General features: G+C 40.4%; 1 protein-coding gene across 8 annotated transcripts in view; it reads left to right on the top strand.

Moving 5' to 3' along the window:
* EML6 (EMAP like 6) overlaps positions 1-26,509 on the top strand; it is a 92,162-nt gene that overhangs the window by 35,055 nt on the left and 30,598 nt on the right. For 6 of the 8 annotated variants that reach the window (XM_063152733.1, XM_063152737.1, XM_063152735.1 and 3 more), the window contains 13 exons: positions 2,426-2,611; positions 4,431-4,566; positions 6,837-7,038; positions 10,530-10,667; positions 12,379-12,635; positions 13,653-13,865; positions 14,483-14,650; positions 15,566-15,675; positions 17,482-17,600; positions 18,646-18,832; positions 19,464-19,569; positions 22,310-22,403; positions 25,062-25,162. In XM_063152733.1, the coding sequence (XP_063008803.1) occupies positions 2,426-2,611; positions 4,431-4,566; positions 6,837-7,038; positions 10,530-10,667; positions 12,379-12,635; positions 13,653-13,865; positions 14,483-14,650; positions 15,566-15,675; positions 17,482-17,600; positions 18,646-18,832; positions 19,464-19,569; positions 22,310-22,403; positions 25,062-25,162 (2,017 nt within the window). The remainder of the gene's footprint in view (positions 1-2,425; positions 2,612-4,430; positions 4,567-6,836; positions 7,039-10,529; positions 10,668-12,378; positions 12,636-13,652; positions 13,866-14,482; positions 14,651-15,565; positions 15,676-17,481; positions 17,601-18,645; positions 18,833-19,463; positions 19,570-22,309; positions 22,404-25,061; positions 25,163-26,509) is intronic. The other 2 variants (XM_063152732.1, XM_063152736.1) reach the window with 1 other exon arrangement.

The following is a 26,509-nucleotide window of genomic DNA, read 5'->3' on the forward strand; positions in this document are numbered from 1 at the left end:
AGGCAAAGGGAATATTTAATTGAATTAAAGAGAAGGAGCTGAAATAAAAAAATCTTGATCCAAGGATTTTCTGGAATAAAGAATTTTAGAAAAATACCTAAAAATTTGGCTGTAGGCAAATGAAGTGGGAACAGAAGGATGTGATGAATCCATGTCAGACACATCACTATTCCTGTCCAGGGTCTGCCAGATGACAGAGCAGGGGTGGCTGCACTGACACACTGTGCTGTGCTGCACCCCAGAGATTTGCTGTTCTGTATCTGCACCTGTCCAGAACATCCTGGTGCTGACAGGACTGGAGATTTCCACACTTCTCTTGCACATCTCTCATTGATATTCTCTTTATTCTGCCTTCCCTGGAATGTCTGGTCCTTGAGGGGGAGCTGAGTACACAAACTGTGGTCTCTGCTTGATTGTCCTGCTTGTTGGGTAGATCCCTAATTAGAGTCCCAAGTGTTGGAGATACATGAATACAAGGAGCTGTCAGTGGGGAATGAACTTCTTGATAACATCTCCAGTGTTAGGAGCTACTGATTTGCTACACGTTTCAGAATATTAGCCAACTGTGTGCAATGGACCCAAGAGCACAAGCATTTCATGTGCAGATAGAAATTGTAGTTTATTATAGTTATTATAAACTACTATTATTGTAGTTTATTATGCCTTATTTATTTACCAAATTAAAGCTGGAAGCATCACCACAGCATGGGGTGGCTCTCTTTTTAGAGTATGTCTTGAGGTCTGCCAAGTCTCACTTCATAAATGGAATGGTGACGAACACTCAATGCAATTTCCAGAGCAAACATGTCTTGAAAAATAAGTTAAAAATCTAAATTGCCTAAAACAGGCCTAACAAATGGGCAAGAATGGAATTTCCTCAAGCCTGTGTTACCTGAATTACCTAAACACATGCATCTGCCTTCAAAACTTCATGAGACGGACTTATTTGTAAGATTTAAAAGAAAATTAAATTCTTCCTGAGTTCACCTGGGATTTAGAAGTGCAGACCCACTGTTTCACTCTTTATTCTGTGCAACAGTGAAGTTTAGGAACATATTTTCTATATAAAATGCAATCTGACATGAAAACATGCCTTGATTAATGTTTTGCACAAAGCTCTGCACAGAGAACTATTCATAGAAAAAATAAATAGAGAAGGATAAGAACTGAGCAAGCACGTGTGATACAGCCCAACTTTTTCCAGGCTCAGGATTAATCACCTCACACAGCCTCTCAATTCCAGGCTCTGGAATTGCAGATGATGATGATAAATTCTCAAGAGGCCCAAAGTCCCTCTGGAGATGTGTTCTGCCTGTGCTGTGCAATTATAGGAATAATCCTCCTTCACACTTCCGAGGTGCCTGGAAAGCTCCTGGTAGTGTTCAGCAACCAACAGGATTTCTGAGCAGCTAACAAAGCCAGCATGATTCAGCAACCACTTCTTTCCAGCTTCTATTCTTTTTTTAATAAAGAGCAATACTGTGTATAATATAGTTTTAAATTACATTCCTTCATTATAAGTTAAAATTAAGTATTTTTGGTTTCCATTATACTGTACTCCTAGTCTAAGCTTCTGCTATTTTCCCCTCTTGGGTTTCTTTTGCCCTTATTATGCTTATGAATCAAATAAACTGAGAATGATATTTATTTAAATGATATTTATTTAAATTTGAAAAAAACTCTCTTACTAAAAAACAAATCGTTTGATATTTCTAGCTCACCTCCAAAGACAACCTTCTGAGACAAACTTTGTTTTCTTCACTCCTCCTCCCCAGTCAGTCTTGGATTCCTTTTTGCAGAATGTTAATGACTTTGGGGTGGCAGCTGGAAGTCCCCTTTCCTCACTTGGGAACCTGCTACTCTGAGAGTCAGGGAGCTGTCTCATGTACAAGTGTTTGCAGTCCCCATGAACAGATGGTTTCTCAGTAACTGTGACTATATTTGAGGGGCAGAACTCTCTCAGTGCTCTGGAGAAGGACAGAAATGTCTGCTCCAGCACACAGGTTGTGTAAGATAAAGCATTCTATCACTTCAGTGCTGTAGCTGTATTTTGCAGACAAGAAAAATTGGATTTGCTTGTGTTTAAAAACATGCACTTGTCTGGATGGCATTTCCCAGCAAAACCTGATAAAGGGCAGTGAGAATGAGAAGGGGCAGTGAGGCAGTGGTGAGGCAGCATTGAGCCTCACCCCCTCAGGCAGTTTGAGCCTTTGTTTTGGGTTTAGATGTTCTATATTTGCCTGGAACTTTCCTTGGTAAATGGGCAGGTTTTGGGGTAGTGAGTGTTCTGATAGGACTGAGGGAATCTCTTCAGTGCCTGCCCAGACACTGCTCTGACAGGATGTGTGGCTGAGAGCTGCACACTGATGAGAAAAACCAGAAACTCTGCAGAAACCTCTCCTGATCTGCCATTTACATTTCACAGTTTTGGACACTGTGTGGGAACGCCCTGACAGCAAAGAGAGGAATATTTGGTAAAACAGGAGATCTCCAAACAATCCTGTGTTTAGCCTGTGCTAAAGAAGACATCACCTACTCTGGGGCTTTAAATGGGGACATCTATGTTTGGAAAGGGCTCAACCTGGTGCGCACAATTCAAGGAGCACACAGTGTAAGTGATGTTTTATTTCTGTTTGATAAGGAGCTGTTCATTGAATTGAGAGACTTCCTGGAGGCTTAGTTGCAAAGATTTCCTTTTGTTTCAGGTCAGAAGGATGGCTGAGGCTGTTCAGCAATTAAGAATTTAGATGTAATGTTGTAGTTGTTGATATCTTGCCAACAGATGCTGAGCTGATAGTGCCAACACTGCTGGTATTTATAGCCTCCATCTAACCAAGTAAACAAACCTCAGATGAAGTCTGTACATCTAAAGTTTCACAGATTGAGTAGCTTCAGTTATGATCAATTTACTTAAAAATAGTTGGTAAGCAGATTATCTAGGCTTAAATAAAATTTTCCCACTGAAATTCCCAATGCTGGAGGCTGACTCCTCAGGAGAGCTTCAGGAGAGCCTCAGGAGCAAGCCTGTTGAATATGGGCGTTTGCACTCCAGCCACCCTCCAAAGAGTTTATACTCCAATTGCCTCCATAACACACACCCACAAACCACCACCCCCAGTCTGCAGCTCTCATCATTACAGAGTGAAAGGGGGATGTGCAGGATTGAGTTAGATTTCTAACCAGTCCAATACAATTAATTTCTTTCTGGTTTTCAAGTAGGGATTCCTTGTCTTATTTCAAATGGGGGCTGCTCCCATTTGGAATATGACTGTGGGTAATGGCATTCTGATGTGGGGTTTCTGATCAAAAGGAAGCAAGACAATTTTCTTTAGAAAAGTGGTATGACATCTAACACTTGTTACTATAGTTTTGTTCTAGAAAGAGCACTGCAAGAATAATAGTTTTTTTCTGATCTCCCAAAATTAGTTATGGTGACAGTTCATCAGGATTTGTAGGACCTCTTCAAATGAGATCTAAGGACTGATTATTTACAAAAGTAATCCCTAATTTATGAAAGCAGAGAGACTGGAGTCAGTGGGACATTTTACCTGAGGAGCTACCATGAAACTGCAACTGTAGTAACACAGGAATGTCTTTGGCAAGCAATAACACCCTGTAGTATATTAGCAGAATTCTGTTTGCAGAATTTTAGTTAGGTTCATTAAAATTATTAAATACAACCTCTTTATACATAATGTGATGAATTATGGAGTTTGCCATTGCTAACACACAATCTTTATGTAATTAATAATTAGGAATATTAATTTATGAAGACATTGCACAAAGCCACTTTGAAAATGGAGGTCTTCTCTCCATTGTATTTATCTCCATGCAGTTCAACTTATCTCCCAACCAAGGTTTTCCTGATAAAATACTGGCTCAGCAGGCATTCCTTGAACTATTCCAAGGTAGTTCAGCACAGTCATTAATCATGAGGCATTTTCAAAACCAAGGAGAAATTCAGACTGTCATAGAAACTTGTTTTCAACAAAGAGAATGGATTGACACTCTTTCAGTTCCTGTCAGATCCCAAACGATGTCTGAACTGAATTCATGATGAATGTCTCAGTCACCTCTGCTCCTGGAAGAACATTTGTATTGCTTGTTTGCTTGGTTTTGTTTATCACGGGCAACTCTTTACTTTAAGTGCTCCACTAGTTCTTCAATTGTCCTTGTCATAATATACCCAAACCTAAATGTGAAGTTCTGCAGATAGGCTGTCACTGCTATTTGCACAAAGGTTTCTGCATAAACCACTCAAGTGGAGCACTTGAAATAAAAGCTTTGTTTGCTGGTTTGCTTTCTGGATGGGCAACATTCTGTGCCCAGCAGTTTCTGGTCTTCAACAAGAGTCTGTTTGAAAACGTTTGCTTTGTGTGTTTAAATTGCTTGTAAAGACCTTTGAAACTTGGGCTGCTGTTGGTTGACAGGCTGGAATTTTTAGCATGTATGCCTGTGAAGAAGGCTTTGCCACTGGAGGGAGAGATGGCTGCATTCGCCTGTGGGACACCGAGTTCAAACCAATCACTAAAATTGATCTCAGGGAGACTGAGCAAGGATACAAAGGTAATGAGCTGTTCCTTTAATGGTTTTTCACACATCTGGGTAATGGATTGTGACAGCATTTAATGTAAAGCATAGATGTCTGCATACTGCTGACTTTTTACCTTAATGACTGTATTTATTTTGGATCTGTGTTCCCTCTCTGACAATTCTGTAACCTGTGGAGTTTCCCATGGTTCATGGTATAAACACAGGGATAAAATCACTGCTCCCCATTATGCAAATGCAAGAAGATAAGTGAGAACTAATTAAACACCTTAAGATGGGAGAATGAAGTTAGTCAATCCTTAATTAATTAATTAATTACTTGCAATTCATTTAACAAATTGAGATTTTTGGAACCTAATACTCAGAGATGCTGACCATCTGAACACTCTACTCATGCACTTGGAATGGTAGCACTTGGCAGATTTGTTGGAGAGAATGTTATTAAATTGGTGATAATCACATTTGTTGAATCTAATCCTGCTTCCTGTGAGCTCAATCATCACTTTATTTTATGATCTGAAGCACTTACAATCTCATGGATCACAATGCACACTTTATCAAGGGTGTAGTGTTCACTCATAGAATTTAGCCCCAAAAAAAACACCCAAGCAGCAGTCCCTGTGCTCTGCACTTCTGGCTTTATGTGTTTTTTTGCAGCCTCAATCATAATGTCTAGCATGAAATTCTAGAAAACAGCAACAAATAACCAAAAATCAAAGATCTTGGGCAAGTGAAAGCTGCTGCTCCCAGCCTCAAGCTTTCAGTTGTCATTGGCACCGATGAATTTAAGCACATCTGAAGCCTCGAGCAGTGGTGGAGCCTTGATGCTTACCTGGGACCTTCTGTCCCTCCTTTCCAGTTATTGTTCCAAAGCATTTTGCAAAGGCATTATCTGTCAAACAAACCCTGAGAGCAGATAATCTTCCTTCATGTGCTCACAGAGAACATTGCCTGTCCCACATCCAAAGCTGTGTTTGTATTCTAAATCTTAACAATGTCCATCTTCCGCCAAATTCCAATCTGAATTCCATTGTGTGGTCATTGGTATGTACCAAGATGAATGTCAGGACTTCAGTATGAATTTAGCTAAGTCATAAAATGGCATTAGAAAAATTAAAAGCTGTTGGAAGTGGACAGGAAAATAAATTAGGATTAATTTAACCTTCTCAGGAGATGAGAATATTTTATTTATGTGACCAATATTTAACTGCATTATGTATTTGGTTCCAAAAAATTTGAGAATGATGATGTGAGGGTGACCTTGACTGCATGAGAAATGGACTTTTTTATTCATTCACATCTCACAGCATCCAGATCTATTATCCAAACTTTTTTCATGTACTGGAACAGAAAATACAAACCCTGCAAGCAGTTGACCAGAGAGTGCTACCAAATTGCTCAGCCTGCTGAGAGGGTGTTTTTGAGCTTGTGGTTGGTAAAATTCCAGCTGCAAAGTAGGGATCAGATTTGTGAATAAGATCAAGTTCTCTTAAATTTATACAAAGCAAAATTCTGTTGGTTTGGGAAGGAGGGATATCTTTTTAAATATATTTTTTAATAATCCGTTTTGATTAAAGTGGAGAAGTGTGATACATGGGTACAAACCATTTAAATTCACCATTAAAAATTTTATTTAAATGCGCAGAAAAGTAAAGCACTGGAAAAAGGAATAAACCAACTTCAGTCACAAGAACCCCTTGACTAAATGTGAAAAATGCCAATCTCTTGTTTTTAAAATTTTAAAAGTTTAATAGTAATAAAATGGTTATAAAAAGAGTAATACAATTAGAGTAATAATAATTTGGACAATAACAGTGATGTCCAGCTTCCCTTGGTCAAAACTATAAATCCTTGAGTTGATGTTTGTCTTCCTTTCTCAAGCTGCTTTTCTCTGTTTTGTTAAGGTGTGAGATAAGCATGTTTCCTTTATATATATTCCAAAGCTATAGTTTCAAGGATACAAGCAATATTCTAAAATTATACTTCAAAAGGTTATTATTGCAAACCTCTTTAAGGCTTAACTACAAGCAAAGAGCAACATCCTTAACACTTTCGTTCAAACGCTCCTAAATTAATTGTGAACAAAAGATGGGTTCAAAGGCCTTCTTCCATGCTTTACTTTCCTCAGTTATTATTAGAATTCATCTTTATAAGTGTCCCATGGTGAGTTTCCACACATATCACAATCACAAATGCACACTTTGTATTTCACATCTGGAATTGCAGCAGTGTTGGCTGTGCCCCCGGCGCAGCTGGCACTGAGGCAGCTCCCGCTGTGTCCCCAGGCCTGTCCATCCGCAGCGTGTGCTGGAAAGCTGACAGACTCCTGGCAGGGACACAGGACAGCGAGATCTTCGAGGTGCTGGTGAGGGAGAGGGACAAGCCCATGCTGATCATGCAGGGCCACTGCGAGGGGGAGCTCTGGGCCCTGGCTGTGCACCCCAAGAAGCCTCTGGCGGTCACCGGCAGCGATGATCGCTCCGTGCGGTAAGGCTGCACTCCTTCCTTCATTCCATTGCTGCACATGCACCTGAAGTTGTAATTTTGTTGTAATTTTGACTTGCTGGCCTTATGCTAAGACTCTCTTAAGACAACATTCACCCCCCCCCATATTTTTCTTAGTAACTTTGTTTTTTCTCTTCAGTTTTCATACTTGGGTGCCGCACATCGTGTAAAAATAATCTGAATTTATGTTCAAAATGTGCTGCATTTACATCTTCTGCTTGTATTATTGATTTAGTCCTGCTGTGTACAGGGCATCTAAATGGGGAATGGTCACCTCATATTTCTCTGCTGGTAATATCAAGCAACAAGCTTAAAGCCTAAATACTTTTGTCCAGTGTTTTACTCAGAAGGTATTTGCCTCAGCCTTGAGTGTTTAGGAAATCTGATCTAAAACTAATTCAGTTACAATGCCAGAAAATGAGATTAATGAGAATGCACCAACGTCATAAGGGGAAGTGGAGGGGCAGGCACTGATTGCTTCTGTCTGTGACCAGTGACAAGACCCAAGGGAGCAGCTGGAGCTGAGTCAGGGGAGGTTTTGAATGGATATTAGGGATAGGTTCTTTCCCAGAGGGGGTGGGGCCCTGCCCAGGCTCCCCAGGGAATGGTCACAGCCCCAAGGCTGCCAGAGCTCCAGGAGTGTTTGGACAACACTCCCAGGAATGCACAGGGTGGGATTATTGGGGTGTCTGTGTAGGGCCAGGAGCTGCACTGGTGATTCTGATCCAACTCAGGATATTCTGTAATCTTGTGTTTAGTAACTCCATTTGTGTCTTCAGGCTTTGCAGCAGCGTTTTTAAATTTTGTCTACGTATTTGTGGACATTGTCACAAAATCAAGGATGCTCCTTTTCCAGTTCAGACTCTTTCTGAGCCCACACCCACAGAGCTGCTGTGTTCTCACCTGAGCATGGACTCTGCCCAGTGGAACTGATTATTTACCTGTGATTAAAGAGATGGGGGTTTTCCTGAGCCAAAAATCCATCTCCTACCATACACCCAGCTTCTGATTCCGGCTCCTTCAGATTGCACATTATGATTCACCTCTGCCTTGAGGCTTGCTGCCCAGCTGGGATTTCTTTTTTCTTCCCTTTCAGTCTTTTCACTTGTACTGGTTTCCTATCCCTGCCATCCCTCATCTCATTCTAACTCCAACTAAAATCCAAGTGAGAACCCCACAGAACTGCCAGCTGTTCTCTACAGTTGTGTTTTCTCCCTGCGCCCCACAGAGGATTATTTCTCTCAGGTTGTGCAGTGCTTGAATGGTCTCCTCTGCTGGGGTTTGCCTGCCCAGGGTCACAGAGAGACACAAATGTCCTGGCAGGGTTCAGGTCAGTTCTGGAGGAAGGGCTGCAGAGCTGGGATTAGCATTGCACTGCCCTCAAGCCAATAAGCCCCACTAAGATGGGATTTCTTGTCTTGAGCTCATCCCCTGGTGGACAGAGTAATTCAGCTCCTGGAGCTGCTGACTCAGAGCCTGACCCTGCTCGTGCCCCTCCAGGATCTGTGTGCACATCAAACCTTGATTAGTGCTGCTCTTATCGTTCTTATCTCTGCTGGAGCAGCTCTGATATCCCTGATGCCTTTGGATGTGCCATTCTCTCCAATGTGCAGGGATTTTACTGCCTGACATCACACATCTTTGGGCTGTTTGGGCACTAGAGAGGGTAGCATTTGAATGCTACTGGGATTTTTTATAGACTGTGGCTTCGTGTGAGGAATTCCCGTGAAATGTATAAATACTTTCAATAAGATAAAAAAGTACACAAAAGTATTTTCCTACAATTTTTCTGCAATATTTAAATTGCATCCACAGGGATATTTCTGTATTGCGCTTCATTGGGTAAATTTTCTCAGTATTCAATTATCACACTATTTTTCAAAGAGTGGCTATGTAATGGAAATCTAAATTGGTTTAGAAATAAAAGTATTTAGTGAGTCAGATGGTGTTCTTGTGTCCGGGGTGTCTGAATGAGAAGGGGATTTACTCCATTTTTCCCTAGCCCAGCTGAGAGAAGTCTCTAGCCAAATATAGGTTTCTAACATTTTAAATTTCCAGAGCAAACCATCTCAATTAGGAAAGCTGCCTCTTCCCTATCTCTTACCACAGGAACAGGGAAAAATTATCATTCTCTAAAGGCATAGAGAATTATTTATTTCATTTATTAAATAAACTGTCATGTTTTGCAATTGGACTTCCAGAGTATTGGACTGTGGAAGCAACATTTTGGAGCAATAATTGTATTCTAGTGTTTTCTTCAAAATCTTTCTAAACCTTCCTGGTTCATTCCATGTGATGTTTGGCTCACAGCTTCTCCCTTGTGAGACTGCAAGATTCTTGATCCTACCTCATGTTTGTCTTTGAAAACAGTTTTAATGTCCCACATTCATTTATTTTCCACTTTCTTGTCAGGCTCCATCCAAGTTGTGTTTATGCTGTTTATTCCAGTGCCAAGAACAGAACTTCTCCTTTGGAGCCTCTTGTGCTCCCAGAGCCTCCCAGCTCCCTGTGCAGAGCTGAGCTCAGTGGCATCCACATCCTTGGTGCCAGTGCCTTCAGTAAAACCAGGAATTGTTACTGTTCCAGAGCTTTTACTGGAACTCACAGGAGGATCTCCCATCCAGGCTGGGGCTCCTTTCTGGCCAGCTTTGCTTTACAACTCAGCCCAGTGAGTTACAGTTACAATTCTTGCACAAATTGTTCTTTTCTCCAGTTTAGCACATAATCACATCTGCTGATTCATAATTCACATATTTTACTGAAGGTGTTATCAGGACATTACATTGATGACTCTATCCTACCAAAACAAAGATAGTTGGGTATTTTCTTAATTCTTCTACCCTGAGAGAGGTCTTTTATGCATTTTTCCCCATTATTTCACTTGTTCTTTAAATTTCTAAGTATTGCAGCCTGCTGAGATCTGATGGGTGTCAACCTGTAGTGATTTGGGAAGCTCCTTCCATTCCTTCAGAAAAATATAGGGGCATTATTTGCCTTTGTCTTAGGACAAAATTTACTGGTTGATTCTTTTCAATTGCATTGATGTGAATGAAGGAATCATTATGCAGTTTTGTCTCCTAGCTCATTCAGAGTAAGGACAAGAAAGTTTTTCCTGTGGTTGGAATATTGATGTTCCCTGAGTGTTGCTTTCAGTGAAAATTTCACTCTGAGCTGCATTGACCCTTCCTGTCTACAGAAACTTCATTTTTATTATTCACTTTGGGGAATTCAGTCAGATAAGTGAAGTCTGGAAATAACACCAAATGATGATGAAATTGAGCTTCACTCTGTTTTCTTCTACCACAGTTGTGTTCAGGTTGAAAGGAGCTCAATCCTTTACACAATATTAACACAAGGGGTGTGTGCAAGTGATTTTCCCAGCTGAGTTAGACCTTTGGGGTTCCTCCTGAAGACACCCAAACCCTGGGCAGTCAGGAAAAGCCCCCTCCTGCTTTCCCTTCCCCTTGGGGCAGGTTGTGGAGCCTTGCTGACCATGCCTTGATCGCTCGCTGCAATATGGAGGAGGCCGTACGGAGCGTGTCCTTCAGCCCTGACGGGTCCCAGCTTGCACTTGGGATGAAGGATGGCTCCTTCATCGTCCTCAGAGTCAGGTAAGATGAGAAAACACTGGGTATCTTATCAGAAGAAAAAGAAATAATAATTGCAGGTGCATCTATATCTCTTTTAAAAAGGTGGCAGTTTGGCAAAGAGAAAATCTATGCTTTAAGAAAGTTCTAAATATTTATTCTTAGGAATAATGTTGATAAAATTTAAGATTTTCAAGTGTGGCTGTTTTCCTGTAGTCTGAAGTTATACAGGTATTTAGTGAGAAGAAAAATGCATAAAGGAGAAAACATAGTTTGGAGAGGGTCTTCTTCACTGATGATTTATTTCCTGTCATATACATACCAGGCAAAATAATTGGTAATCAAAAGACATTTGTAAGTATTTTCAAGATAAACCTGAATTCTATTTTTTGTGTAAGTGGAAAGCCTTTTTCTACATGGCTGCATCTTAAGCATTTTCTGTCTGAAATGCTGTTATGGAGGGCACACAAAAGCAGGTAAAGCCTTAAATTGGCCATAGAGTGAAATGGCCAAACCTCCACTGTGATTTGAAAACACAAAAGCTGTTTAATTGATATCTGGTAGAATTTACCCCCTCCTGACTGTACTCCTTGTGTTTGCCAAACATATACTTAAAATACTTGGAACTCTAAACTAATAGGAGGCAAAAGCCTGGAAAAACCCCTGTAATGGTCTGCTTGAATGACTTTAACAAAACTTAAATGAGCTGTTCATATTAATTTAAAAGCCTTCCCAGTGACTATTTTTCTAAAGAAGTTAATCATCTTTATCTCCCAGTAATCTTGTTAATTTGTCTGATGCCTCCTAGAAATCTCTGTGTTGGGTTAGGAATGCCTCTCCTTCCAGGACCCTGCTTTTAACAGTGCTGTGTGTCAGGGTTTAAAAGACAAATTACAAAATGTATCTCAATAAACTTGGGTTGGATGCTGCTTCATCAGCAGTACTTCATTAGAGCAGGTGAAGAGAATCATTGTGGACAGGCAGAGTGGTTTCTATCTGCTGCTTAAAAAATGCTTAAAATCAATGCCTCTCCTTCCAGGACCCTGCTTTTAATAGTGCTGTGTGTCAGGATTTAAAAGATAAACTTACAAAATGTATCTCAGTAAATACTGAAGTACTAGCAGTACTTCAATAGAGCAGGTGAAGAGAATGAGGAACATTGTGGAAAGGCAGAGTGGTTTCTATCTGCTGCTTTAAAAATGCTTAAAATCAATGCTTCTCCTTTCAGGACCCTGCTTTTAACAGTGCTTTGTGTCAGGATTCAAAAGGTAGACTTACCAAATGTATCTCAATTAACTTGGGTTGGATGCTGCTAGCAGTAGCATCCGAGTCTCCCAGTAATCTTATCTTTGTTAATTTGTCTGATGCCTCCTAGAAATCTGTCTTGGGTTAGGAATGCTTCTCCTTTCAGGACCCTGCTTTTAACAGTGCTATGTGTCAGGATTTAAAAGATAAACTTACAAAATGTATCTCAATAAACTTGACTTGGATGCTGCTAGTAGTACTTCATTAGAGCAGGTGAAGAGAATCATTGTGGACAGGCAGAGTGGTTTCTGTCTGCTGCTTTAAAAATGCGTCGAAACAATGGAAGCAATAGGAAGTTATCCACAAAAAAAAAAAGGATATTTCAAGTGAAATCTAATTTCTATTGTACAAATTATTCAGTGCATCTATCTCATCTGTGCCTTGCACATTGCTGGTGTGCAGCTGTGACTGTGCCCTGTGGCCCCTGCAGGGACATGACCGAGGTGGTTCACATCAAGGACCGCAAGGAGGTGATCCATGAGATGAAGTTTTCCCCCGATGGCTCCTACCTGGCCGTGGGCTCCAACGATGGGCCCGTGGACATCTACGCCGTGGCCCAGAGATACAAAAAAATTGGGGAATGCAGCAAATCCTCCAGTTTCATCACCCACATTGACTGGTCTGTGGACAGCAAGTTCCTGCAGACCAACGATGGTGCTGGAGAGAGGCTCTTCTACAAGATGCCCTGTAAGTTTACAAGGGGCTTGTGTTATGAATGATTAAATTTTGGTTTTGGTTTGAAGAGAGCACCACAAACATGATACAAATATTACAGGTGAAAGTGGAGTTTCCTGGCTGGAACATAGAGAAATACCCACTGCTCATTTTTTCAATATCCTCAGCTTTAAGGAGAGGCTGTCTCTGCTGTGTAAATTACATTTTTTTTCATAACAACTTTTACAGCTTAACTCACTCTTAGGTAACTGCCAAAGCCCTTCTGTCCCTATTGTCCTTTCTTGATGAATGATTCCTGTTAGTGATCAGAATGTTTTTAAGATTATAACTAAAAATAGGAGAATTGTTTGAGTCAGCTTGAATTGCTGAGGTTCTCAATGTAAAAGCTTGTTGGTAGAAACAACACTGATAACTAATTGACTTATTCTCACTCTTATTTGAGAATGCTTTCTAATATTTAGAGGAAACTTTTGCAGAAGAGAGCTTTAGAAATAAAAATTTGGGCTCTTTTGAGCTAGTTTGGCAACCTTCAATCAACTCTGAAACAGCCCCTGTAAGTAAAAAGTACCAGTACAGAATGGCTGACTGACCAAATACTCACATTTCAGGGACTTAATGTGGATGAAAAACTACTAGCACATGAGCATGATTTAAAATTGTGGCACTTGAAAGTGTTCTAGGAACTCTTGCCATTCACAGTACTTTCTACTGAAGGCGTTTCTTTGGTAGATTTGGAATGATGAAGTTTTTCCATTTTCGTATGTTTTTATCATGCCAATCCTAATTAGCATACTAATTCTCATTAGTATTCTAATTATTTCTAATGCAGCTGCATTAGAACTCCTCAGATGTGTGCTGTCCTCACACATCACAAATGAGAGATTATAGTAATTTAAAGGAAGATTGTGACTCTTCTTAATTGAGGTTAAAAATTAATTACAGCTAGAATACACAGATAAATACGATGAAAAGAAACAGAGTTTCTAAAAAGCAGATTATGAAATTGGTTATTCACCTGCACATTTTCAGCTGGGAAACATCTAACAAGCAAAGATGAGATCAAAGGAATTCACTGGGCTTCATGGACCTGTGTGATAGGAGCTGAAGTGAGTGGAATTTGGCCAAAATACACAAACATCACAGATGTCAACTCTGTGGATGGGAATTACAACAGCTCCGTGCTGGTGACTGGTGATGACTTTGGCCTGGTGAAATTATTCAGATTTCCGTGCCTAAAGAAAGGTAAGGTGGAATTTTGTATGACTGAAAATGCAAGATTCACCTCAATACTGTATCAGTGTATTTTCTAATGGTGGCTTTTCTTTCTGGTGTAAAATTCCAATTAGTGAGTGCACAATTCCTGTGAGTATCAATGGATACAGAGAGGAGACTTTAACCCTCTCTGTGTAGCTGTTTTCAGAAGTGTTAAGAATGTGTGGCTGCTTCCTCAGGATTTGCACATAAAACCAGCAATCCAAATCAAACAACCTTTTGCCTTTCTGTGAGCTTCAGTGTTTATTTTGATATCACATCTCAGTGTATTTTCAAAATTTGTGTTTTAGAAAAAATGTAATGCATGTGTTGAGTTCACAGTGGCACTCGTGGCCAGAAAGGTGAAAATTAAACCTTGTGTGTGTCTGGTACTTCCTGCCAAGATTGAAGTACTTTTCTGGCAACTGAAGATATTGTCCATATTATTTTTATATCATAATTATTTTTATATCAGCATATCAAATGAGGCATTTGAGTATTTTTTGGTTTTCAGCCTTCACAAGTGTATGTTTCTATTAGGAACCTAACTTCATTAGTATAAGGTTAATTTTCCCCTCACATAGCAGCATTTCTCCTGTTGTTTCCAGGAGCTAAATTCAGGAAATACGTTGGCCACTCAGCCCACGTCACCAATGTGCGCTGGTCCCACGATTTCCAGTGGGTTTTGAGCACAGGAGGTGCTGATCACTCCGTTTTTCAGTGGAGGTTTGTGCCAGAAGGGATAACCAATGGCATCTTGGAAGCCTCTCCACAAGGTAAACATCATCTCTGTTCAAGTATTTGTTAAATTAAATCAGCACAGAATGCAGCACTGCTGGGAGAGCTCTTATTGATTTAGCAGGAAAAAAAAATCATAATTCTTTGGAATTGCATATACTCAGCATGTTTGGGACATTGAAGCTGTCAAAGACAAGCCTTGGTTTGGGCCACATTAAAAGCTGCTGCAGTCTGCAATATTTGTGTTGGGGAATACATAAACATCATTCCTCAAAGTGTGTGAAAGAAGACATTTAGAGGGACTGGATAATTGAATTTCCAACCTTAACCATCTAACTTGAATTCATAAGTCACACTACACATTTAATTGTTTAATTTTAGCTTTCAATGCAATCTCACGCATCTCACAACAAATTTCTCATATTTATGCAGGAGCTGTACCTCAGATATTCTTCTTGTTATAGTCATGATCTTTATAATATCCTACCAAAGCCATATGAGCTGTGTCATGGTGATTGCTAAAATTGGGATTCCCTGCAGCAGAAGGGCAAAATTTCACTCTGTACATGCACAATTTGGTAAATTATCTAAATTACAGCAAATATTTTAAGCACAAAGAATGATCAGTGAAAGCTTTTATTTGTCATTTCTGTGTGTCTGCTCTCCAGACCCTGTTTTGAAAGCAGAATTCTCTGATGCTGGAACTGTACCAGTAGCTGCTCAGTGATTTTGCTTCTTTCTGCCACCTTCCTGCCCCGGGCAGGGAAACAGGAGAGACAGAAATGAAGGCTGACACATTCAGTCAGCCCCCGTGACTTTTACAAGCTGCTTGAGCTTCCAGATTTCTTGAATACTGCTTTGCCCATAGTCTAAATTATATAAAAATGTCACATACTATTTTCCTGTGATTTTATGTGTTCAATATATAGATTTTTAATTTATTTTTTTTAAAGCAGAGGGTGGTGTTGATTCCTACAGTGAGGAATCAGATTCAGATTTATCTGACGTGCCAGAGCTGGATTCTGACATTGAGCAGGAAGCTCAAATCAACTATGATCGCCAGGTGAGTGTGAAATAACTCCCAGGGCCAATTACCTGGCAAGTTGCCATCCCTGTTCAGCACAGAGAGGAAGTTTACTGCTGACTCATGGACTCCTCTCAGTTATTTTGATGGAATTCAGCTGATTATGCAAGCAATCTACATAAACCCTTGAGCTGGAGATGAGAATTTGAAAGGGTTTGGAGAAAAGAATTTAGAAGTGTTTTGGGGGTTGGAAGGTGATCTTTAAGGTCCCTCCCAAGCCAAACCACTCTGATTTGGACTCTGTTTACAAGTGACTAGAACCTGGTTCCAGGAGCTGTGGTCATTTTGAGTATTGCCTGTCCCCTTGTCCAGTGAGCTCTCAGCTGCAATGGGAAAGGTCAGAAATCCCTCAGAGCAGGACTGGGGTCTTGTATTGAGGGGGAAAATCACAGAATAACTTGGTTCATGTTGATTTAAGGGGTTTAATGGCTGGTGTGGGGCTGCTTTCTGGGATGTGGGAAGCTCACCTCTAATATTCCAGGCTTGAAGCAAGGGCATTCTTTATCTTTTCACCTCACTTTCTAGACTGCAATAAATTGCATAGGTCCTTCTGCCAACAGCCTCTTTCACCTGTTTATTACAGGGATCAATCATGAATGACAAATGAAACAGATTTTGCCAAATTCTCTCCTTTCCCTTCCATTCACTCCCAGTTTCACTGGAGTGCTGGTCATTCTCCTCCTCCCCTCCTCCTTCTGAATTTCCATCTGTATTCAAATCAGCCATCATCCTCCTCCACACTGTCTGTGTGTCAAAAAGGACATCTGGGTTTAAAAACTACAAGTGACAATATCATTGCAGGCAGTTCAAGAGCAATATTCCAGGCAGGTTAATGCATGGAAAACCAGGAGCATGTTTAAAATAGCATCTCTCATGGAAAATGGGAGACAGCCCCAAGAGAAGCTGCATTTGGCATTTTGTTAAAGGAAATAATTGACAACAGCACAGGGAAATAAAAACATTAATCTTATTTTGAGAATTGGGGTTTGGTTTGGGTTTTTTATTTTTAATAATATGGCTGAAGCAGCAGAGAGGATTCTACATTTTGAGATGCATCAGAACATGATGCCCCAGTATTTTGTTTCACTGAGTTTGTTTCTTTCTTTTCATTTCTTCCAAAAATCCAGTGTTGCTTCTTGGAAGTCAGGTAGAATTCTGTGGGAGTGGCAATTTCATTGTCCATTTGTCCAAGAAATGTGGGCACAGAAAACAAACGCTAAAGCTGCATTTCTGCATTGAGATGGATTTGGTTTGGGGATGCTTCAAACACCTTTAGTATCTCCACAGAATTTTAGCATTTCTATAGTGTTTAAATGGAAAGTATTTTGTGCGTTTATAGATCTGTAATTATACTTTGGGGTTGTGGACGTGTTGGCAGATCACTGAAGTGATTTTGGTTCCTGTGCATTTCACCATAATCCTGAGACAGAAGCAGTTCATGCTCAGCTTTGAGCTTGGGCACTGAAGTGCAGGTGAAATTAAAAAACACCAGTCACCATTTACATTGCTTTTCACTAAGTAACACTGGAACCTTCTGGAAAGACTCCACTCTGCTGCTGCTGCTCCAGATTGCTGTTCTGGGCCATTCATACCAGGAGAATTCATTGTCCAGGAAACATTTATTATCATCTGAAGGCTGGGGACAATACTGCCTGCCTCTGCATTGTAACCACTCTACATCACATTAGCATATATTAAATTTCATTATTAAAGTCACTTTCATTCACATACACAAATATTCAGAAAAGCAGAGACGTGCAGGTAACTTTAGCAATTCTTCTTTAGGTTTACAAAGAAGACCTACCTCAGCTGAAACAGCAAAGTAAAGAGAAAAACCATTCTGTGCCCTTCCTTAAGAGAGAGAGAGCACCCGAGGACAGCTTGAAACTGCAGTTTATCCATGGGTAGGGTAACAAAAATAATATTTGCTATTTCTGATTGATTAACATTGCTGGGGTGCTCTGACAACTCTTATCAGAGCATAAGCAAAGCATTTTGTGGTGCTTACCCACAATTAATTTGTCATTTTTACTGTGGTAATTATTAGAATATCAGGTATAGCTTTTCTGTTTTCAGTTTTGTTTTAGGATGGATGGAGCTCTGAGCAGCCTGGTGCAGTGGGGGATGTCTGCCTATGGCAGGAGGTGGAGCTGGAGCTGGGTGATCCATAAGGTCCCTTCCAGAACAGACCATTCCAGGATTCTCTTTGTTAAAGAACAGGGGAAGCATGTAACAGTGATAAATAATAAATCTCTGTTGAGTTTTATGAAATTACATTTTATACTTGTTGCTCATACACCTGGTGTTTCCTGGAGTCTTTGTAATAGCTGTGATTTGTTCAAATGCCTGATAGATTTCTGCTCCAATCCAATTCCTCGTGAAGCTTACCTGGACACAATTCTATGTAAAAGATACAGCCTTTTTGTGAAATCAGTGCTGATTTAGGAATTGAGTGCAAAGTAACCCTTGAGAAGATCTTCTGAGCTCGAGCTCAGAAGTATCACAGAGGAGCCTCAGGACTCCTTTCCTTTAACACACAAATCTATAGCACAGATTTCCCGAGCAGCTGTGGGGCAGCCATGAGATGTTTGATGTCTGCTGCAGGTACAGGGGCTGTGACTGCAGGAACAACCTGTTCTACTGGCAGGGGAGGTGGTTTATCACATCACCTACCGCCAGGTGTTTGGTGTTTGCTGCAGGAACAACCTGCTGTACACCCAGGCAGGGGAGGTGGTTTATCACAACCCCTGCAGCCAGGTGTTTGTTTGGTGTTTGCTGCATGTACAGGGGCTATGACTGCAGGAGGGGAGGTGGTTTATCACAACCCCTGCAGCCAGGTGTTTGTTTGGTGTTTGCTGCAGGTACAGGGGCTGTGACTGCAGGAACAACCCAGGGGAGGTGGTTTATCACAACCCCTGCAGCCAGGTGTTTGTTTGGTGTTTGCTGCAGGTACAGGGGCTATGACTGCAGGAACAACCTGTTCTACACCCAGGCAGGGGAGGTGGTTTATCACATCGCTGCTGTGGCCGTCGTGTACAACCGGCAGCAGCACTCGCAGCGCCTCTACCTCGGCCACGACGACGACATCCTCAGCCTCAGCATCCACCCCATCAAGGACTATGTGGCTACTGGGCAGGTGGGGAGTTCAAAGTGGCAGCAATCATGTTTTATATAGAATTAGAAAAAAAGCCATTTTCTTTTTCCTCACGTGTATTGTTTCCTCCTAAATCCGGGCAAACTGAATGTTGTTTCCTATTTCCCTGCTGAAACTGTTGGAGATGATTAAAAAACCATTCCTGTATAATGTAAACACTACCAGTCTTGTGCTATGGCCTTCAAAAGTCTTATATTTACTTTTAATCTCTCATGTAAAACACAGGAGCGGTATTTTATCTCCTTCCTAGAATGTTTTGGACTTTAATGGCTCAGTTGCAGTATTTTTGTACTGTGGGAGCTTTCAACAACTTTGCTCAGATAAAAGCTGATGGGCACTTTCCTGATATCTGGTACTGAATATGATGTATTCAGTGTATACATATTCATTCAGAAATCAGGATAAATGATACTATGAATATTCCACTGAATAGTGATAGTTTTAGAGACCATCCACTGATATTTCTCTGAATGAAAAAATAAATCTTGAAAAAGATAAAATAGGGCAAATGACAAACCTCTGTAGGGTTTTAAAGATATGATAATGCTAATTACTGTTATTGGTGTGCTTTGAACTTCTATGGGCAGAGAGCCCAATTAACCCTCTGATCTAGGTTGGAAGAGATGCTGCTATCCATGTTTGGGACACCCAGACTCTGAAATGTTTATCCTTGCTCAAAGGCCAGCACCAGAGAGGAGTGTGTGCACTGGATTTTTCAGGTGAGCCACAGCCTATGTTTATCTAAATGAGTAATTTAAAGGCAATCCTTGTGATGCAGTGTTAATTCAAACAGGTGTAAAATTGCAGCCAGTACCTATTTTACATGGAAGCTTGCTGACTTGGGATAAAAACAGTGTGTGTGGTGAAGTCAGTCATGGGCCTTTGGTCACTTGGTCAATGATTGATTTGGGTGGTGTCTAGCAGATAATACCAAGTGTGCAGTTGGAATTCTGGTCACTCTCTACATGGTGCTGTGAGAATTCTAAAGCAGGCAGGATGGTGACTCAAAGCATATGAATGAGTTGGAAATGTCACCTCTGGGCTCATCCAACTCTTTGCATTTGCTAACAATTGCCACATTTTTCAGTGAGTTTACAGAAGAAGTAAATATGACAAACAGTTGTCTGCTGTCTCTCCCACTTGTCTTTCCAAGCTGGCTGCCCTGAGCTGTCTCAGTTTTTAAGGGATAATTCCTGTGTGCAGCACTGAAGAATATCATCCATATGGTGGGGACTTAAATACTTCTGTATCTTCATAAAAGGCCTTGAAAATTCATTCTCCCTTCTCTATGAAAAAAATTAAGAGATTACTTTATCTGAACTATCCTCTACTTGATCTGATTTTTTTTTCAATTAAACACAGCTTATTTCATATTCTGCTCTCCAGAAATGTGGTAAGACTTCATTAGGATGTAGATCACATTTGTAAGACAAGACTATACAAAAGAAGTTTGACTTCCACAAAGATAAATCTGTGGAACTCAGTCATATTCCATTATCAGGAGAGGAGCCCTGGTGTTCATCCAGGAGCTGAAATTCAGATGTGAAATTGCTGACCCACTGTGGTATATAAGCTCACTCTGAAAGGAGATAAAGTGCCAGAAGGAAGAAAAATGGATAAGGATGATTTAACTGGTATTAGACAATGTGCACAGATGTCAAAAAACTTCTTGTTAAGATCCTTAATTGAACAAACATTCCTATACTTGAAAATTCTTTGTGGTTTGCATTTTTAACACCAAGTAAATTCCTGGCCAAGTAGGAATATTCTGGATCTTGGAACCCATGTGCCTGTAAAGAATAAACTGGCCAAATATTCTGTGGGCATAAATCTGTAAAAAATACTGTATGTCTTTTTAAAAGTAGCAACCATTCAACATTACAGTGTTGCTTTAGGACCTGATCCTGAGGATAATGCACACACTGCACTCCTGACTGCCTTTAGTTGGGATTCTTGGCATGGGCAGGGACAGAGCTGAGCAAATGCGCAGCTCCCTGCAGGATCAGGGGCTGCACTGCCCTGTGTAGGGGATTTGCATTGTCTTAATAACAGAGCTTTCACAATCGGGTTCAGATCACACTTATGTGGAGCTTAAAGATAGAAACCTGGATCTCCCAACCTTTTCTGGCTGTAGTTGATGAAGCAGCTTACTTTTCCCCCCAGTTCTCTCTCTAAACCATCAGCTGCTGCCCATTTCTCAAAGCTGGGTCCTTCTTGTACAGCCCTTCTCAGGACACGGTGATTCTGAGGATCATTTCATTCCTGCAACGTTTGGCTGTGCCCTCTGGTGGCTAATTTAACATTTATACCTTGGGATATTGTTTGGAGGCTGTAGTCCATATTAGTGCATAAACCTCCTGTTTCAAGTGCATAAAGTTTAAATTGTTGTGTTGTTTGGGGATTTTTTATATAAACTCAGTTTTGGTTTCTTGTCCTGTATTTTAACTTCTTTTCTTCCTACCTTATTCTGCTTCTTCCACTTGGTCCTGTTTCTTTCCTACTAATTCTTAAATTCCCCTTCTTCTTGCTTCTAGTAAGATCAATCATTAAAATCTGTAAGAACTTACTCAGTCCTGTGAACTCTGCAGCAGTTCTGATAGAGTAATTTATATCAATGATTCTCTTTTTCCTCTTGAAGTCAAATATGCCCAAGCTGAGTCCTTCACACCGTTCATTTCTGTGAGAAGCCCATTCCCAGATCAGTATTTTTGTTCAGTCCCTACCCAGCTCTGCTCCCTCCAGCTGTGACTTTTGTGCAGTTAAAAAAGCCAGGCAGGTGATCAGCTCCTCCTGCACCCTATAAATTGTCTTATCATTGGCTGCAGTAATCATGGCTTAGTTTTATAAACTTTGTAGAATGTCAGCACAGAAGTTTGTCTCTAAAACTTTGTTAGAGATGGTTGTGTTTATCATTATTTTATACATGTGGCAAGAGTGCCTGGGTACTGTTGAATTATGGATGGTTTTCTCTTCTGGCTTTCCTTGCTCTCATTATCAGTCCTGCTGTGTCTTTCCTGCAGTGAAAGTGAAGATAGCCAGCAGTTATTTTTAGCCTTAAAATTTTATATTGTATTTATAGTTTCATCACCCTGCCTATGAACATTTCATACACTGGTAAATCTCTGCACCATTTCAAGCAAAGAAAAGAAGCATTATCTATCAGAAATATTTCAAATAAAATGCAACGTGAGTTTAGGGTGCTTGAGCTTTATGAATTGAATTTTATTGCCTTGGTTGATCTTCCCTGTTTTCCTTGTACTTACACATAGGAATGCTTTGTGTCTGCCTTAGGGAAAAGATCTGAACTCCAATTTCTCAAACTTAATTTGGGGGGGTTTTTTGCTTCATTTATAATATCACATTAGAAATTCAGTTTGCAATGTGATTGTTGGTTCATTGCCTGTTACATTTTCAGCTAAAGCCTCAGCCCCTTTAACACTCAGTATTGCTTCTGTGCAGCTGATGGGAAATGTTTGGCATCTGTGGGGCTGGATGATAACCATGCCATTGTGTTCTGGGACTGGAAAAAGGGAGAAAAGCTGGCAACAACGAGGTAAGGATACCCACAGGTTAAAATCCTCTCTGATTGCTGTTTTTTCTGATTAGCATCATTCACATTTTTCCTATGAACAAAGAAATAAAGCAGAACTCCCCTCTGAAAGCAGGATGGTGTTTCAGAGCAACATACCCAGATTAAAAACCTGGGGATGCACAGACCAGTGTTTGGAAATTGTATTAACTATTTCTGTCAGGAGTTCTTATCCTTTCTGTTGGGAGAGCCACATTGGCACTGTGGTTTGTTTCAGGCTTTTCGAGTGAAGTTTAGTATTTTCTTTCAGTTTTGTGTCCTGGCTTAGGGCAGAAGTCACCAGAAGTGTCATTTCCTTTATGTAGTCAATGATGTGCTGGGTTCCATCAATCACCAGATCACTTTCTAAAAAGAAAAAAGAGTTCTCTCTATTCTATATAAGTATTTCAGTCACTGCTGATCCAGCCTTCCTTCTGAGCCAGCTTTCTCTGAGTTATTTGCTCTTCCAATTGCCAGTGGAAAGCTCAGCTGCTAACCTGACAGTGAAGAGTCCTTTGTGCTTTCCTGAAGGGAGCAGTGCTGGGAAGAGAATTGGATTAAAGTGGCATGTTTGCTGTTTTGTACTCAACTGTTGGATTGCAACAATAGTTATTCAGTGTAGGAAAATCAAACTGTCTGAGAACCTGGTTTCTGTCTCAGCCTTGGACAAAATAAGTGTGCCCCTGGTCACCAGGACTGAGCAGAATTCCTGTGAGAGTGGATGCATGGGCCAGAAAGGCAAGGAGAGAATTCCATGTGCTCTCTGCAACCGTGTAATGTAGCACTGCTCAGTAGAAATTGTTAGTATAGCTGCAAAAAAGTGCCCGTGAAAGGTAATTTACTTTAATTACTGTATGGTGACATTGCAGAAGAAATGAGATTTTCTGGTGGCAGCAGTCTCTGTTAGTAGTGTACCATTAGTGAAGAAATCAGTGTTTCACTCCATGTGTGTGTACCACAGTCTGTTAGCTATACAATTTCATCTCAGACATCCAGTTTATTAGGCAGTGAGGGTTTAAATCCTGTCTAAAATCTGTGCTGGAGGCTTTGCTTAGCAACAGCCCTGGCTGTGTTGTGAAACGTGACATTTTCCTGGGCTTTGCAATCCCAGTTCTGCTGTCCCCAGACAGATTGTGCTTGACTTGCAAGCAAAGAAATACTTTCTGTATTCCCACGCTGACCTTTAAGCTTTTAAAAACAAGAAAATGATAAGCTGTGTCACTACCTGGGGCTGCTGCTCCCAGGACAGATAAAACATGGAGCACTTGGGTTCTTTTCACCATGTAATGCTGCATGTACCCAGTGCATCTATTATTGCTCATCTGTTATCTTCAAAATATGCAGGGTCCTCACAGAGAGCAGAAAAATGAATGTATCTTCTAAAACCTTGCAGTTTAAACCGTTGTTTAAATTTTAGCAGTGCCTAAATGCAACTCCCCTGTTCTGGTGAGCGCAGGAGGACAGAGAGACACAAAAGCCCTCATGTGGCCTTTGCACACAAGAATGAAAGAGCATCTCCTTACAATCATATGGACCCATATAAACCTGGCAAATGGGTGTCCATTCACCATATACAGACACTTATGTTTATTCTGCAGTTAGATTTACTTTTGTGAATGTTCTTTTTGCTTTATCTCTCTAGGCTGATTTATTTCAGCATGACTTCTCAGGTTTTTGGTTGTTTTTTTTTTTTTTTTTTTGTTGCAACATTAAGAACACTCTTATTTATTTGCTTTAATTGTTTCAGAGCTAAATATGCAGCTTGTTTCCCTGTCCTGGCTCTCCTACCTCCTGTCTAATTCCATTAAAGTCCTTGTTGAGTAAGTGGGAGCCAAACACCTCAGCACTGCAGGATGATGTGCTGCAGATGTCAGGGGTGGCCAGGACTGGTTTGCATCCAGACATTCCTACTAAAATGGAATACTGACCCTCAGAGGGGTGTCAGAACCATGTGATTTTCTATCTCTGCTGAGCCTGTCAGGAAAAAGTGACTTAATCCTAGCATAAACCTGCAGATTACAGTGAAAAGCTAATGCTTCCTGCTTTGGGGTTTTATGAAACACTGACATGGATTTAATTAATGCTTTACACCTGGGAATAATTTTTCCTTTGATAAGACCCAAGCTTGTAAATTCCCATAAATACATCAACAAGCATAACTTTAGTTACCCAAGAACTAAACCTGGAGGTGAATGTGCTGCTGAGTGAACTGCTACAATTTTATAATACGTGATTTTGTTTTCTGTTTTGAAGCCCACAGATTAAACACTTCCTCAATTTTCCTGTCAGACTATCTTTTAATATTTATTGAGTTCTCATGCACTTAAATACTTATCTTGACCTTTATGTCTTCTCTTAATTGCCTTGACCTTTATTGCCTGCTCCTTTGTTATGACTTAAATGAACTGAAATTCAGTGAGAGAGGATTTTTATTCCCCACATTTCTGTAGTCCCCACATGGTGTGTGCTCAAATTCTCCTGCCAGCTCCATGAGGCAAAATCCCAGAACTAAACCCTTGCAGATTAGAAATATGGCTCTCTACTTTTTGCTAGATGGGGAAATTATTTATATCAATGATTTAATTAGTTTGAAATCTTAAGTCATCTTTTGCCAAGCTTTTAAAATGTCTACTTCTATTGCAGGGGCCATAAAGATAAAATATTTGTAGTGAAGTGTAATCCACATCATGTGGACAGACTTGTCACAGTTGGGATGAAGCACATCAAATTTTGGCAGCAAACAGGTACTGTATTGAGTATTTTATATTTTATTAATATGGGAATTTGTGAACATTTTTAATACAGGAACATCATATTCCCAGTTTAAGAATTTGTTTTATTAGTTAAGCACTTTTCCAGTTACCAAAATATTAAAGGTGTTAAAACCCACCTCTGAGTCAGCAAATGTCATAATATTCCTTCCTCCTTGGAAGGAATTTCCAGTTAATTGTGTTTAGATTCTAATCATAATATTAAGACATTCTCCTAAGCAAGCATCCTTGGCTCCCAGAAAATCAGGTTCTGATTGAGGATATTTTTTATTCAGGACTGAATTTTTTGCTCTTCATGACTTTTTAGTTGTGTACAAATGATACAAGTGCTCAGAACAACTCAAAATTAGGTCATTTTAAGAGCTTCCTACACTTCATACCATAGTTTAAGCATTCAAGTGGTTCAGGTGCTCTCAGATAAATAATTATTTTTTCTGCTTTTTTTTAGTCTTTAGGTTATTTTTGCAGTGATTACGTAGATTTGCATTGCTGTGTGCCAAATTCCATGGTGGGAATGTGCATTAAGCAGCATCTTGCCCCAAAAACAGTTTCTTTCCAATAAAAATGGTGATTTTTAATTCAGATCTGCTCAATGGAGTGGGGAGTTTGTGTGGTGTCAGCCTTGAAGCCCACAGTGCCTTGACACAAGGCCACCTGTACAAATGATGTTTTGTGATTTATGTGTATTTTTGTCTAAGCATTGATTCATGGCCTCACGGCTGCTTCTGCTTTCTGACCCAAAGCAAGGCTGTGGTGATTTGGAGGAACAGACCCTGCCATTTATTCTGCAACCTGCTGCCAAAAGCTCAGGGTGCCAGGGGACAGCTAAACCAATCTGCTTGGGGTCACCTCTGCAGAGAAGCAGCATGGCAGAAGCTGCTGTGGGCAAAAACCACCCTGTCAGACTGTGATGGTGTTCACAGGGGTCTGAGGGTGAGGGAAGAGACGAAGATCTGACTCCATGTTTCAGAAGGCTTGATTTATTGTTTTATTATATATGTTATATTAAAACTATACTAAAAGAATGGAAGAAAGGATTTCATCAGAAGGCTGGCTAAGAATAGAAAAAGAAGAATGATAACAAAGGCTTGTGTCTCTGACAGAGAGTCTGAGCCAGCTGACTGTGATTGGCCATTAATTAGAAACAACCACATGAGACCAATCCCAGATGCACCTGCTGCATTCCACAGCAGCAGTTAATCAATGTTTACATTTTGTTCCTGAGGCCTCTTAGCTTCTCAGGAGGAAAAATCCTAAAGAAAGGATTTTTCAGAAGATATCATGGCTACACCAGACCTTGCAGTAGTTGGTTTTGCACAA

The sequence above is a fragment of the Melospiza melodia genome, chromosome 3, assembly GCF_035770615.1.
Source record: "Melospiza melodia melodia isolate bMelMel2 chromosome 3, bMelMel2.pri, whole genome shotgun sequence".
NCBI lineage: Eukaryota > Metazoa > Chordata > Aves > Passeriformes > Passerellidae > Melospiza > Melospiza melodia.